A 14567-nucleotide genomic window follows, 5' to 3' on the forward strand; every position below is an offset into this window, starting at 1 on the left:
TCATCTTGCAAACTCAACGCTATTGAATAGTTCCATCAGGATCCTGTTCACGGTCACTCATGTCACTCAGTGTCCGTGTGCATTTCTCACTGACCTCTTCCTGTCCTTCAGGTATCAGGTGTCCTGGCGTGGAGCGGATGCCAGTTGTCCTGCTGAGGACCAGGCTGAGGAGAGAGGTGCAGTCAGCTGCTCTGCCCTCTCTGAACCCACGCCGAGCCCACGGGGCCAACTGAGAAGATGTCCACACACACACACACACACACACACACACACACACCTGTCAGCTGTAGCAGAGAGCAGTTTGGAACCCTCAACCCCTTCAAAACTGCCAAGGTGCACATTTCAAACCGATACGATATTAATCAGTGATCAATTTGTCCGCCTGTCTGAGCCAGTGATTGATTTTGCGATAGCGGCACAACACACTGTTTATCGATCAAGCTGTTTGAGAAGCTGGAGCTCGATTGGACTCGGTAGAGATGTAGCCAATAAGCAGCATGAGCAGTAATATGGGCTGACGTCTGTGTTGACAGAATCAGAAGGAGCTTAACACACAAGTTCACACCAGCAGAGTGAAGATCTACACACAGAGACACAATCCCATTCAGGAATTAGTCGTGGCCGCTTTATCAATGTTAAAAATGGAATGAATGCTTCGTATGTCACACATAAGGCAGCAATATGAACTTGTATGGGTTGCCAGGTTGTGACAAAGCTGCAGACAGAGCGGATCAAAGGGACAAGGGGATTTGTTCTCAGTTTGAGAACCCAAAGATTCTCTCAATTAGGATGAGATGGAAAAGTCGTTCCTGCCTCTGTTGATGCGTCGCAGCAAGAATCACTACAGACTGAACCACATCACACTGCACATCACCTTTAGTTGTATCAGTGGAGTTTTAGTTTCATTTAGTTTAATTACCAAACTGTTCAGATATAAAGATGTTTTTCTTACGTGGAGACTTTCTGCATATTGCTTCACATTTCAAAAGGACAAATCTCAGAACAAAGTGCACTACATGCCGTTGTCCACAGGGTTTTGGTGTTTCATGCAGAGCCAGATGGATTCATTTAGCCCGCTGAGGTTTGAGACATCAACAGAGAGGAGCAGCTGTGGAGCCCAGAATATTCTGCTGCAGCAGCAACACAACACAACACAACGCTGCTGCTGCTGCTGCTGCTGCTGGCCCGGTCCGGTCCGGTCCTGGTCACTGAGCTCACTGCAGGCTTGGCCCACTGTGCTGGAGCGCTCACATTCCTGTATTACTCACATGACCCACTGGATGGCAGCACTGCATGTATGAAGTGCAGGAGGTCGGAGGTGAAGACTGTAGTGAGGCTTTTGCCCTTTCACACAAATACACACATATATTGTAAAAAAGCTGACAGGCAGTGAGAGATGATGTGACTTCTCTGCAAAAGGCCAGCTCTGAATTTGAGTCCGGCCTTTGATGAGTAAGATGAAATGTATATTAGGATCTGGTCAAACAGAAGACAGAGGGAGGTGCAGGAATCATGCTTGATCATTTCTATTCTTGCCCTCTGCCTGACCCACTGTCCTCTGGTGTTTGTGTTCCATACAACATCAAGTCTCCTTGTTTCTGAGATGGATGCACATCAGAGGGAAGCTGCTTTACTTTAGCCGTAGTTACAGGCAAGGACCTTCGCAAGCAAATATTCAGGAGCAGGGGGAGACTACAGATGAGCCCTGAGCCTCCCACCAGCTCAGGTAACACCACGCTATCGCCACTGTGGCTGGGCTTTAACAACAAGGAGCACAAAGTCACTCTCACACATTACAGTGAGCGATACTAAATAAGAAAAAGGATTCAACTTTGATCTCTAGTTAATGGCTGATGTTACATTTGAGATGAAGATGTTCCTACACTGAAATTGCTTCAAGATCCAGCATTGATAAGATCCCACAGAATGAGACGTCCAGTGAGGATGGGAACGAATGAACGCTTCATTTGAAATTGAATCCCTGCACTTGGATGCTGTGCTGCTGTTTTTCCTGTAATTTGTTGAGATATTGACCACCTCTGATTTCTACTGTGCTGCACTTTCCATCCAGCAAGATGTGATGGAATTACCCGTCTGCTGCCTCCTCTCTGACCAGCCGGCCCTGAGCCCTGCCTTCATCACAGAGACACGTAGCTCTGTGGATCCATCATGTGACAGGATGACATCAGTAAGTTTTTATTCATTACGAAACTACAAAAGAGTGTCAACTTCAGCTAAAGTGCAAGGAGATCACTTTCATGGCTTCCTGGGCAGGTTGGCACTAATCTGTGATTAAGATTCAAAATGCCTTTGGCAACTCTTAAGATGTGGCGGGTCTTAAGGTCCATCATAAAGCCTCTGTGATCTCTGCATAATGAGCCACTGCATCTTACCTCCTGTAAATATCTATAGGAAGTGTGTGTGTATAAGATGCTTTGTGTAAAGATGAGCAGATATAATAAAGAACTCCTCTCCAATTTCTCTGAACAGACACTTAAACTTAACAGAGTGATGTCATCGACCTAACACAAGTGATGCCATGTAACAATACGATGATGTCATTTCAATATACCGTGGCTTTATATGACACCATGAGGTGAATGGTGTCTGTTCTCATTAACCAGTATGATCTCTGTTAAACTAACTATGATATAAATACTGTATATGAAGACTTTCCTGATTGTTCTTTTCCATAGCGGATGTGACGAAAGCGCAGCTGATGCACTGTAAGTTTTACTTCCTCAAACATTCACGGGGTTTTGCTCACACAGGACCCAGCGGCTTCCATTCATATGTGTGTGTGTGTGTGTGTCACTTCTTCACTCCACTGATGTTAATATTAGCACTGATGATGACGCTGCACTTGGAAAGATCTGTTGTTGTGAAAAAGTGGGGCCTCCTCATGTAATCGGTCACATGTGTAGATCCTTTTACACACGCATCACACAGCGCAACAACATTTTCCATTCATTTTTCAATTTTTTTCCCCTCACAAATGAAGCTCTGACACTCATTTTTACAGAGTTTCAACTTTTTCCTAGGATTTGATTCACTACCATCTGTGGCCGCTGAGGCCCCCTAGCGGACAGTGTGTATACACACAGAGGAAGCTGCTATTTGCAGCGCTGCGCTCAGTCTCAATGGACAACAAACAGACGCGCCGGTGCTGCTCCGCGTAAAAGCGCAGAAAAGAGCCGAGTGGACAAGGGAGCGATTATATATTCATTTAATTAAAGTCGACGAGAGAAACTCAGCCGGAGATGAAGAATGTTTTGTTTCTCCCGCACTGATTTATGACAGCTGGAGCCGAGCAGAGTCATGAACTCAGGTAAGAGCCTGACTACGAGTTGATTCCGACTGTAGAGTGATTTATCCGCTCAGAGCTGTTAGACAGAGGAAGTTTAACACAACGTCTCACATTAGGTGAAAACTCTCGGATTTCTCTCCTCTTCCTTGTGTGTCACTCAGTCTCTCCCTGCTTGTTAGTCAGTCAGTGGTTGTTTGTGTCCTAAAATCCTTAAATTACATTTAATTGGTTTTGTAGAATGCTCGCTGTCAAACTGTGGCTTGCTGATGAAGGTAAATAAGGCCAAAATGAAGCAGTGGTTTCCTGCTGAGGGGGGAAAACACACACACACACACACACACACACACACACACACACACACACACACACACACTCCTGTCAGCATGTCAGCGTGTTGCTGTTTGGTCCACCACAGACTCTGGGGACACAGTGTGAGTCTGCGTCGTCTTGCTTGTGGCACTTTCCCCCCTCTGCTCCTCCTCTGCTCCTCCTCTGGCCTGCCTGCCTTCTGGGCCGTTTGCTGGATTACTGTGCAAAGAGGCAAACAAAAGCCATGTGATGTTCAACCCCACAGTGAGAGGCACTTTACAAGAGCTCCACGCTAAGCTGTCACTGTGTGAGGATCAACGCTGCACAGCAGATTTAAAGAGTTGACATCTGTTGTACTCGCAGAGAGGAAAAGCATCCAACGTGTCATCTGGTAACAACTCAGGCTCATCACAAGCTTTTACATACTTCAGATGTGATGCATGTCAGTTGTCAGTGGAGCTTGAGAGGGGGGGGGGGGAGTGTAAAGACAGGAGATCTGACCTCTATGTCATCACAAGGATACTTTTGTGGTGAAGTTTGAAAACCATAATCGTCACTAAAAGGACCAAAGCAATGTGTCAATCTTTACATTTGTATTCAGCGTCTTTGCCTGATCCTCTGCAGCTACAAAAGTCTGTATGCAGTTTGTTTTGACGCCTTTCCTGCAGACTACACACCTGTAATCAAACCCTTGTGTTGTCTTTCTCTCCTCAGCCATGCAGAAGCCACCGCTCGCCCCCAAACCCAGGCTGATCCAACCTCAGAGACCTGGACCGTCTCCCTCAACCCCCCGGAGAGACCTCGTCCCTCACCCCTCTCCCGGCACACCCAAGAGGGTTAAACCAGTCCTGGCCCCCAAGCCGTGCCTCGCCAAACTCACCACCACCGCCACCGCCGCCACCGTGACGACCAAACCGCTCGCCCCTTACTGCACATCTGTAACTGAAACCCCAAAGAGCATCGGTGCTCTTAACTCCAAAAATGGAATACAGCAAGAGAACAAGAAACCAGACTGGGATTATATTATTCCCATCTGCCTCTGTAGCCAAGAGAACTGCCTGTGTCTCCACAACACAGAGAAGAAGAGAGACGGGAAAACATCTCTCAAAGGTAAAGGGGGAGATTACAGAAAGCCTCCCCAGAGAACCCAAAGCCTTCTGGGTAACCGTGGAGAAAGGACGGGCGAGGCTCAGTGTCATGTGATGAACGGTAATCCTTTACAAAATGGTTGCATCCCGCCGACGTACGCCAACACCCACCGCACAAACCATCAACTTCCCCCAGAGGTCGAGGCGACGGCAGAGAGTTTAGACAGAAACCTGAACACAAACATGGACGCCTACAGTGCAGTTATGAGGCCTTCACTGCCTCACAGGACGTGGAGCGACGAGGCCAACGGCAATGTGACGCCGCCGAGCGCCGCTGGGCGAGGACCAGAGGACGACCCCCTGGCCTCTGATCTCATGTCTGCTGCGTCTCAGCCTAAACCTGCGGCACTCCCAGTAGTCCCTAGGAAGCCCGTCCCTGTCCCTGTACTGCGGAAGCCCAGGAAAGCTGTGCTGAGTCGGCAGGAAAAGGTTGAGGAGCAGAGCGAGGAGCCTGTAAGCCGAGAGGAGGCGGGTATCAACGTCAGAGAGGTGAAGGTGTCATCAGAGAGGAAGAGCGGCTCGTCCCTGTCTGTCAGCGCACCTGCTCCAGCGGCGAGCACGTCTGTAAGCGAAGACGAGCAGCCGCCCTGTCTGTCTGCCGCGAGGAGGGGCTTCCCCCCGCCGCCCCCCCCGCCCAGGAAGAAACCCTTCCTGTCCGCACCTGAAAGGTCACCGGCCTCCGCCCCTCTCACGCTCACGCAGGATGTAGAGGAGGAAGACCTGGGCCTTGACTGCAACGTCTACGAGATGGAGATATCGGTCGACAAGGAGGACGAAGGGTCAGGGAAGGAAGAGGAGGAGACACGAAGGGAGGAGGTGGAGGAGGAGGAGGAGGGAGCGTACAGCAACCTCACACATTATCTGCATCCCGCCACTCTGTTCCATCAGCTGGAGCTCAGCCGACACGCCGGCAAGTGTGAGGAGGATGGAGCAGTGAAGGTGGCGCCAACAAAGCCCAAGAGACACAGCGGTCTCATGGCACAGATGCTGAAGCAGGAATCCTCGGAGGAGAAGGAAGAGGAGACGTTTGGAGGTAACGAGAGAAGAGAGGCTCCTGATGCCCAGAGTGATGGTCTGAAGGAGAAGATCCCTGATGAGAACACGGGCCATAACCTTCATCCAGCTGTGGGGTCGCCCGAAACCAAGAAACCTCCTCGTTCCATCCTGGGAAAACAGAGAGCCAAGTCCTTCTCCTCTGCTGACCTTGTCCTCTCTGAGGGACTGAGGAAGAAGTCTTTCCGTAAACTGCTGGACCTGAAGCTCTCTGTGAAGATGCTGCCCAAGTTAATGATGAAAGGAGGCCAGTCAGCCGAATGCCTCAGCTCGGACACAGAACAGAGTTTGGACGGAGACCATCAGAGCAGCCGAGAGCGTCTGAACTTCCAGGCGGAAGCCAAACATAAACTCTCCTGCCCGCACCTCGGGATCGAGCAGAGCGTGGACGGAGACGAGTTTTCTCCCGGAACGGATGAGGACCAGGACTACGAGAACATTTCTCACTACGAGGAGATACCAGACTACGTGAACCTGCCTCTGACGGCCCCGCAGCCTCCAGCCTGGCAGAGTCATATGTACGACGACGAGAACATCTACGAGGAGCAGGAGCCTTATTTTCCCCTGCAGAGGAACCCGGAGCTCCAGCACAAACATCTGAGCTCTGAGAGGTAGACCATGGAGGCTTTCATGTTGTGTCTGTGTCAGTGTTTACAGCCCAGCTCCATCATCACGTCGTATGTCACACATTTCCTGTCAGACTGGTATTGTGGCTCAAGCTGGGACTGTGGTCTGGTCTGGTGTCGCTGCGTCGCTCGCCATCATAATTATGGATTTTATAACAATAGCTTGTTAAATTTGCTTCTTCCATTCTTTAGAATCCATATAGCTGAGGAGGGCAACAATGTGTGTGTGTGCCATGTAATTAACATCAAGGCTCAACAGGCCTAATGCGTGTGTGTGTGTGTGTGTGTGTGTGTGTGTGTGTGTGTGTGTGTGTGTGTGTGTGTGTGTGTGTGTGTGTGTGTGTGTGTGTGTGTGTGTGTGTGTGTGTGTGTGTGTGGTGTTTGGTGTTTGTCCCTCGGGCCCACAGGCATCTATTCATTCTAGATTCTAATGGAACTCTTTTTGTTTCTATATTTGTAGGAGAAAGGTTTGTAATTATCATTTCATCTCAATGTCAAGTGAGCAGAAGTCAGCTGGTATTTGAAAAATGTGATCTGATCTCAGATTAACAGAGAGTTACAGAGTTACAGAGTACAGCAGCTTAGCGTTAATCAAAGCGTGCAGCCATCACATGCTAGAGACACGTTGAGCTGGAGGCAGAAAGCAGAACGCTGAGCTACAGCCGCTATTGTAGACAGGCCATAGTGTGTTAACACCACACACACACACTCTCTCTCACTGCATTAGTGGTTTTGCTGCTTTTCTTGGCCCAGTTCTCTCTCTGCAGTTTTGCTTTGGGTGTTTCCATATTTTCACATTCAAAGAGCTTCCCTGCTTGTGTGAGTGTGATGAGCCTCGTGTGGCCTTCAGGTACGTGTGTGTCAAGTTCGTTTAAAGGTTACTGGTGTTGACTCGTGTGGAGTTGTGTGTTTGTGTTTGTTTGGGCCAAACTGCATTGCTGACCCAAGGCCAGCAGCTGCAGCAGGAGTGTGTTACATCACCGTGTTGATGATTATCATCAGAAGGTTTCCCGGCCGTCTCAAGTGCTCCCTTCCTGTTTTCTTTTTCATGGATGTTACTCTTTCACTACAGGAACTGTTAGATTTCTGCTGCGCGGACACTTTTTTAAATTGTTTTTGTCACAAAGTCTCTCTCCTTCAGATTACAGTTTGCTGACACACACCAATGCCTTCCAAACCTCCTCCTTACTTTGCCCCCTTGCCTCCTCACACACTCCAGTCTGTGTGTGTGTGTGTGTGTGTGTGTGTGTGTGTGTGTGTGTGTGTCTCTTTGTCTCACACATCACGCTTTCTGTCTTGACAGAGGATCTGTCAACGGCAACTTGGCACAGCTGGATGATGGCACATCAGACGATGACATCACTGATCGCAGCTCGTTTGAGGATGACGATCGCAGCTCCACATCCAGCAAAGGGGAGCGGGAGCAGCCGGAGGAGGAAGAGGAGGAGGAGGCGGTGAGAATCAGACGGCGTTAGATTTATGGCTGCACCTCCTCATCGCGCTCGGCAATATGTAACATCGAGCCACAGGTTTTGTTCTTTTCAAGGTCTAACAGATAACGTGGTCGCCCGGGTCCAGGGGGAAACATTCCTCTTCCTCTCTTGACACTCAGTTCAGTCATTTTGATTAAGTTAATGTAGAAGCCCACGCTGCAGCCAGGACACAGCCTGAAGCTCTCTTTGTGTAAATGTATCATTCACTGTGATTTATCGCTGTTTCAGACGCAGAGAGACCCGAAGAAGAGTAAGATCCACCACATTGCTACAGAGATCATGAGCTCGGAGAGTGTGTAAGAGAACCCAATCTGATTCTTCTCTGCGTCACTCTAATGCTTCACTCATCCACCACAGCTGCTTCAACACTGATTTGCTTCTTTCTTTCTTCTCCAGGTTTGTCAATGTGCTGAAGCTGCTTCACATCGTAAGTCCCTCAGATTTCACCCACATTTCATCACTACACGAGCAAACTTGTTGAGATAGAAGCTGAGGTCGTGTTGCTCGGTAGACTCCATCTTATGTGGTGTGAGGTCGGCGGTGCGAGCCAGAATCCTCCACATGTGTTTGATTATGCAGGATGGGCGGCGTACGGACGCGACTCCCCTCCGTTTGGCCCTCACATTCCACGCGGTTCCCCCCAGACGCTCTGCGGTTGTGCGGCCTGACAGTAACGCAGTGTGTTTGTCTGGACTCGGGTGGTGCACTAAGCAACGCCACCTCTGATTGGATCTACACCAGGGCAGAACAATTCCAGATCAATGTCCTCTCCTTCTGTTAACACACCGACCTAAAGAGAAAGAATCTAATGCAGTAATCGGGCTTAATTGTTTTATTTATCATAATAAGCTCAAACTGATCTGGATCTAAATGGAACCTATTGATCGTCTATTATGGGATAGATTTGAAATTGTTGACTTGACAGAAATATTCGGCTGTCTTGAGAAATAGTTTTAAAAAGTCACCGGATCTATTTTGGGACCAAAATGTAAGATTAAATCATGACATCGTACGCACAATGGAGAAAGAGGAAGAATGATGAAGTTAAGAATAACCAGCAGGGACCCGTGGGTGTGGAGGGCAGTGAGTGTGTGTTTACAGCTGATAGAGCTTCATCAGATCTTTGCAGTAACAACTTTGAATTGAAAGTCCTTTTTCTCCTCTCCTTCCTCCTCTGCACTAAACGTAAACTGAGTACAAACATATGGGCAGATGTTTGGAGGCATTAAGTTGATGAGACGTGCTGAGTCACTGCTGATGCCTCCTCGGGGTAGGAAGCTGCGGCTCACTACAGGAAATGACATAACAGGGTCACAATGTGCACGCTGGAATGTTGAGGTGACTCGGCGCTCGTTCACTCCGCTGAAGATAACGTGATATTACCAACAAACACTCTGCTTCATTCCCTTCCGCGTCGTTATCACATGAAACAAACTCTTTTGTCTGGCGCCTTTGCGCGACCTTTTCCATATTACTCACCTCCTCCACTATCAGCCGTGTAAGTGGGAGGAGGAGATCACACATGGAAACCACCGGAGCGCTCTGTTGGCACTTTTTCCCTGTAAACCTCAAAGACAGACGCTGCCTTCAGGCTCTGTGATTCATGCGGTCCTGGAAATGTTAGAAGGCTTAATGTTGCACAGCTTTGTGTGCAGGAGATGGGTCAGCATTAATCCTGCATCTCCCGGAATTTGTGTTGTTTTTGTTTATGTGAGCTGTGGTGAGACGGTGCTGCAGTGTTCTCAGCCTTCTATTCTATCATATCTATCAGTTACAATAATAAAATACAAGTGAATCAGAGGGAACCAGTTCTACAGAAACCAGTTCAGCAAAAGTTCCTTTTTGCATTCATGAGATGGTTCTGTATGTCTGTCACACCTGTCACCACCTCTCATCCGTCTGACTCACAGGACTTCCGAGACGCCGTGTCCAAGGCATCTCGTCAGAGCGGGAAGCCTGTGATTGAAGAGCGGATTCTGAACCAGATCCTCTACAACCTCCCGCAGCTCTACGAACTCAACTACGACCTGCTCAGAGAGCTGGAGCAGAGAGTGGCCCAATGGTAACACAACATCATCTTTACTCTAGTGTGTCGATCACTGTCGCTGACTCCACATGTGCACCTGTGCTTAAAGAGAGTCATGCCATTTCATGTGACACACACACTCAAGGAGGTGACTTTTGTGTGTTCTCTGTGTGTGTGTCACTCTTCAAAGGGACGAGAATGCTCAGCTGGCGGATATTTTTGTAAAGAAAGGTCCTTATCTGAAGATGTACTCCACTTACATCCGCGAGTTTGACAAGAATGTGGCTTTACTGGAAGAGCAGAGCAAGAAGAACCCGGCGTTTGGCAGCGTGGTGCGAGAATTTGAGGTAAGGAGGCTCGCTCGACCTGTTCTCCCTCTCTCTATCTGTGTGTGTGTTTGTGAAAAGTGTGTCACTTCTGATTGCGTCTTTGTTCCAGGCCAGTCCGCGTTGTGCAAACTTGGCTCTGAAGCATTACTTACTGAAGCCGGTGCAGAGGATTCCACAGTATCAGTTACTGCTCACAGGTATTTCCAAAACATTCTCACAACATTAGACACAAAGACTCATGACACAGGGAGCACAATCATGTTCACTGTTTGATACCTTAACTTTAGAATCACACTGTAGCTGCCTGATGATCCTGCGACGCCTTATTGGCTCCATGCTGCCATCTTGTGTCCATGACAGCAAAACAATAGAAATTCCTTGTTGCCGTATAATCCGATTTTTTTTAAATACGGCCACAATCTTTTTGTGACATAATAATAAACTCTTTAACATTCTTGAGCTTTAGTGCTCATGTGCGTCTGGATCAGGGCAGATCAGTTCAGGACTAAAATGTGAAGAATGTTGCTCACGTCACTCTTGTATAATGATATTATGTAAATGTGTCCCGGATTTACATTTCAGATTCCATTCCAGGAATTTACTACAGAACACTGAGTGCCTTTAACGCAGCGCACCAGCATCACTGTTGATCCTAATGCTGAAATGTTTGTATTTTCAGATTATCTTAAAAATCTGCCTGCAGACTCGGTGGATTACAAAGACACACAAGGTAAAGCGAGAGGATTCTCTCTCTGCTGCAGGTCTCTCAATGCACATTAGTGTGTTCATAGATATCCAACATCCACCTTGTTGTTGTTTCATTCACACAGCTGCTCTTGGGATCGTGAAGGAAGTGGCCAATCATGCTAACGACATCATGAAACAAGGGGTGAGAGCTTGTTTACGTTTGACCACCAGCCTGATTCAGTTTACATGTGAAGGAAACACGCAGCTCAACTAGATGGTCTCACTTCTTCTCAGGATAATTTCCAGAAGCTGATCCAGGTGCAGTGCAGGCTGAACCGCCAACATGAGATTGTCCAGCCTGGGAGGGTAAAGTCCACTCATGCTGTTTCAGATTCTGACTAATTAATGATTAACATGGGGTAGATCTTTATTTGAGATGTTTAGAAATGAGTTATAGGAGTCAAAGAAGTATAGAAATAATCTCCATGATCATGATTTCTGCTGCAGATCTTCCTGAGAGAGGGCGTTCTGAAGAAGTTGTCCAGAAAGGTCATGCAGCCCAGAATGTTCTTCCTGGTACAGTAGCTCCCCCTTCGCTCAACATTGTAACATCATTGTGCGTTCTGTCTTGGACCTTTAACCTGTAACTCGACCAGAATGTCTCAGTTCTGACTCAGACAGACGCCCACAAGCTTCTTTTTAGTCAATTCACTCATTTTAATGTCACTTTCTCCAGTTCAATGATGTGCTGATGTACACCACGCCCCTCCAGTCAGGCCAGTTTAAGCTCAACAACATGCTGTCTCTGGCTGGGATGAAGGTGAGAGCTTAGCTTTCTTGCTCTTGTACTCATCACTTTCACACACACACACACACACACATGTATAGTATGTAATCATAAGATACTTATACGCCACCGTCTGTTCTCGCGATGACAATAATTACAGGTTAGCAAACCAAGTCAGGAGGCCTATCAGAACGAGCTGAATATTGAGAGTGTGGAACGCTCCTTCATTCTCTCTGCCAGGTAATTATCTGCATCGCACCACAAAATGGATTGTTTGGTTTTCATTTCATAGTAGAGGTAGCAGGCTGTGTTTTCCCTTCAAGCTGGAGGCTGGTGGGATGTTCAGTAGGTGTGTAGTCTCACCTTTTGTCCTCTTCATGTAGTTCTGCTACAGAGCGAGATGGATGGCTGGAGGCCATTTCCATGGCGATCAATGACTACACCAGGAAGAAAATTACTTTCATACCTGGAAAGTCACTAGAGGAGGTGAGGATGTGAAGAAAATACCTCCTGTGCTCTTGTTTGTGATGTTCTGTGTGTCCTTTGCCAACATTCATGCAGTAGTTTCAAGGCAGTGAGTAATAAAGTTCAATGATTTACTTTTCTCATATCTAGGCTGAATCGACGGATTTGGGCAGTGGTGCTCCTCTGGGATCCAAAGCCCCCATATGGATCCCTGACCCACGGACCACCATGTGTATGATCTGCACCTGTGAGTTCACTCTTACATGGAGGCGACACCACTGCCGTGCGTGCGGAAAGGTGAGGTGACGCAGGGACAGGAAGTACCCTGAGCCTGCAGAAACTCAGATCACATAAGGACCATTCTTCATCAGATATATGCATCTGAATACAGACGTGGAAATAATGCTGTTCTGCTTCGTGATGCCTTCAGGTGGTGTGCCAGTCTTGCTCATCCAACAAACACTGTCTGGAGTATCTAAAGAACCAGTTAGCACGGGTGTGTGACCAGTGTTTCAATGTTTTCCAGCAGCAAACCAGTAAGTCCGGCCTCTTTGCTCGTACTGTTTGTAATGTGAAACCTGAACACATCGTGCATCAGTGAACACAAGACACATGCACTCCTCCTGTTCTCTGTTTGAAATGCGTTTGACTTCTAACAGGTGAACAAGCTCAATCGGCAACTCTGTCTCCCGGCAACAAGTCTGCCTTTACGTTCACCAGGAAGCATAAAAAGATCCCGGCAGCCCTCAAAGAGGTGAGTGAAGCTCTGTCCTGTGAAGAAACCACAGCCTGATGATCGGATATCTTAACATCTCATCTTGCTGGTTTGACTTGTTTAAGGTGACTGCAAGCACAGGCAACTCCTCCATGAGTGGGTACCTGCACAGGTCAAAGGGCATCAAGAAACAGGCCAAGAGGCTGTGGTTTGTCATCAAAGATAAAGTCCTGTACACGTACGCAGCAAGTGAGGTAGGGCTAACACACACCGTACAATAACCAAACCACTGATGATTGATGTAGTGTCAGTCTAAGATGTTTCGTTTCCGTTTCTGTGCAGGATGTTGCGGCCTTGGAGAGTCAGCCTCTGCTTGGGTTTGTGCTGAAAACGGATTCGTCTCAGAAGATGCAATTCAAGCTGTACCACAAAAAAACACTTTACTTAATTTTCAAAGCTGATGACGTACAAACAGCCCAGAGGTACAGACTCAAGGCCACCTTATGTTAGATAATAATAATAATAATGCACTAATAATAGCACTGAGGTCGTGGCTGTGCAGCTGTTAAAGTGATGCATCTTCTCCTTTTCACAGATGGATCGACTCGTTCAAAGAAGCCACGGTGCTTTAGTGTCTGTGGACAGCTTGTTCACTTCATCCTTGCTTGAAGATGTTAACCCTTGAAACCGTTTACCTCAGAGCTCCCCAGCAAACGCCAGCTGAAACATTAAACTGAAACTGAAAATGAAGTCAACATTTTATCACTTTTATCAGATTGAATTACATTCTACTGTGTTTATAGAGCACGCGTGTGGGAGTCGAAGCAATTCATACCGTTTTTTGTATTTTGGGAATCACCAATAGACCAGCTGATGAGGAATCAATCATCTGTGGCATTTTTAGATTAGAAGTTTCTCCTCGATCGCCTGTCTCATTCAGATCTGCTGCTTCTCCAGCCAGCTATTGATCTATGTTACTTCATAATCTACACGTGTAATGAGTGTGTTTACCAAATAATAGTGATCAATGGAAATCAGTGTTTTTTTGTATTGTTTTTGTTATTTGGGAATAATTATTTCATAATCTCAGAATTGTTTTGGATGTTTGCTGTGACACAAGATGACCACTTGGTTGTGAATGAAGGATCACCTGATAAATTTGGCTTTTCTCTGCTTCACAGGACTCCTAATATCAGGGGAATATTAACTATAACACATTTATTGCACTTAAGTCATATGAATTGTGGCTCTTTTGTAAATATAGGTGTAAATGAAACGTAATGTAAAGAAATCAGATTACAATGAATCATTTTTACTGTTTAAATTGTTTCAATGTAATAAACTGTTTTTCTGAGCATTTTGTCAAAATCAACTCTACAAAGCGGGAACTAATGATGATTTACTCTTCCATTTAAATGGTTTCTCAAGGGACTTGTTAGTTAAATTACATTATTCATGCTTCTGTACACTGATAAGCTTGTTATGCACTTTTTTTGTTGCTTAATATCTTTATTGAAGAAAACGCCTGTGTGGTGTGGCGTGCAAGTGAATGAAGGCAAAGAGAGAAGAATCAGAGCGACAGCCAGCTAAGATACTGTTTGTTGAAAAGACAAGACAATGTA

At 46.9% G+C, this 14567-nt stretch overlaps 1 protein-coding gene across 1 annotated transcript; it reads left to right on the forward strand.

The window, feature by feature from the left end:
* Positions 1 to 3109: 3109 nt before the first annotated feature.
* LOC143017288 (FYVE, RhoGEF and PH domain-containing protein 6-like) lies at positions 3110 to 14346 on the forward strand. Its single transcript, XM_076172041.1, has 21 exons — positions 3110 to 3328; positions 4331 to 6428; positions 7747 to 7897; positions 8165 to 8232; positions 8333 to 8363; positions 9847 to 9998; positions 10153 to 10309; positions 10401 to 10488; positions 10971 to 11021; positions 11122 to 11180; positions 11273 to 11344; positions 11486 to 11554; positions 11715 to 11798; positions 11926 to 12005; positions 12149 to 12251; positions 12381 to 12527; positions 12661 to 12766; positions 12890 to 12984; positions 13071 to 13199; positions 13288 to 13427; positions 13541 to 14346. The coding sequence occupies exons 1-21, from the start codon at positions 3319 to 3321 to the stop codon at positions 13575 to 13577; spliced, it is 3927 nt and encodes a 1308-aa protein (XP_076028156.1). The 5' UTR covers positions 3110 to 3318; the 3' UTR covers positions 13578 to 14346.
* Positions 14347 to 14567: the final 221 nt, after the last annotated feature.

This window comes from Genypterus blacodes, unplaced genomic scaffold (assembly GCF_046128005.1).
Source record: "Genypterus blacodes isolate CSIRO-AG114 ecotype Tasmania unplaced genomic scaffold, CSIRO-AGI_Gbla_v1 ptg000015l_1, whole genome shotgun sequence".
Lineage (NCBI taxonomy): Eukaryota > Metazoa > Chordata > Actinopteri > Ophidiiformes > Ophidiidae > Genypterus > Genypterus blacodes.

Excerpts from the sequence above, each read along its gene's own strand:
- LOC143017288 (XM_076172041.1), top strand. Across the intron at positions 8,364-9,846 it reads TGCTGAAGCTGCTTCACATC|GACTTCCGAGACGCCGTGTC; the intron begins GTAAGTCCCTCA and ends TCTGACTCACAG. Across the intron at positions 9,999-10,152 it reads GAGCAGAGAGTGGCCCAATG|GGACGAGAATGCTCAGCTGG; the intron begins GTAACACAACAT and ends CACTCTTCAAAG.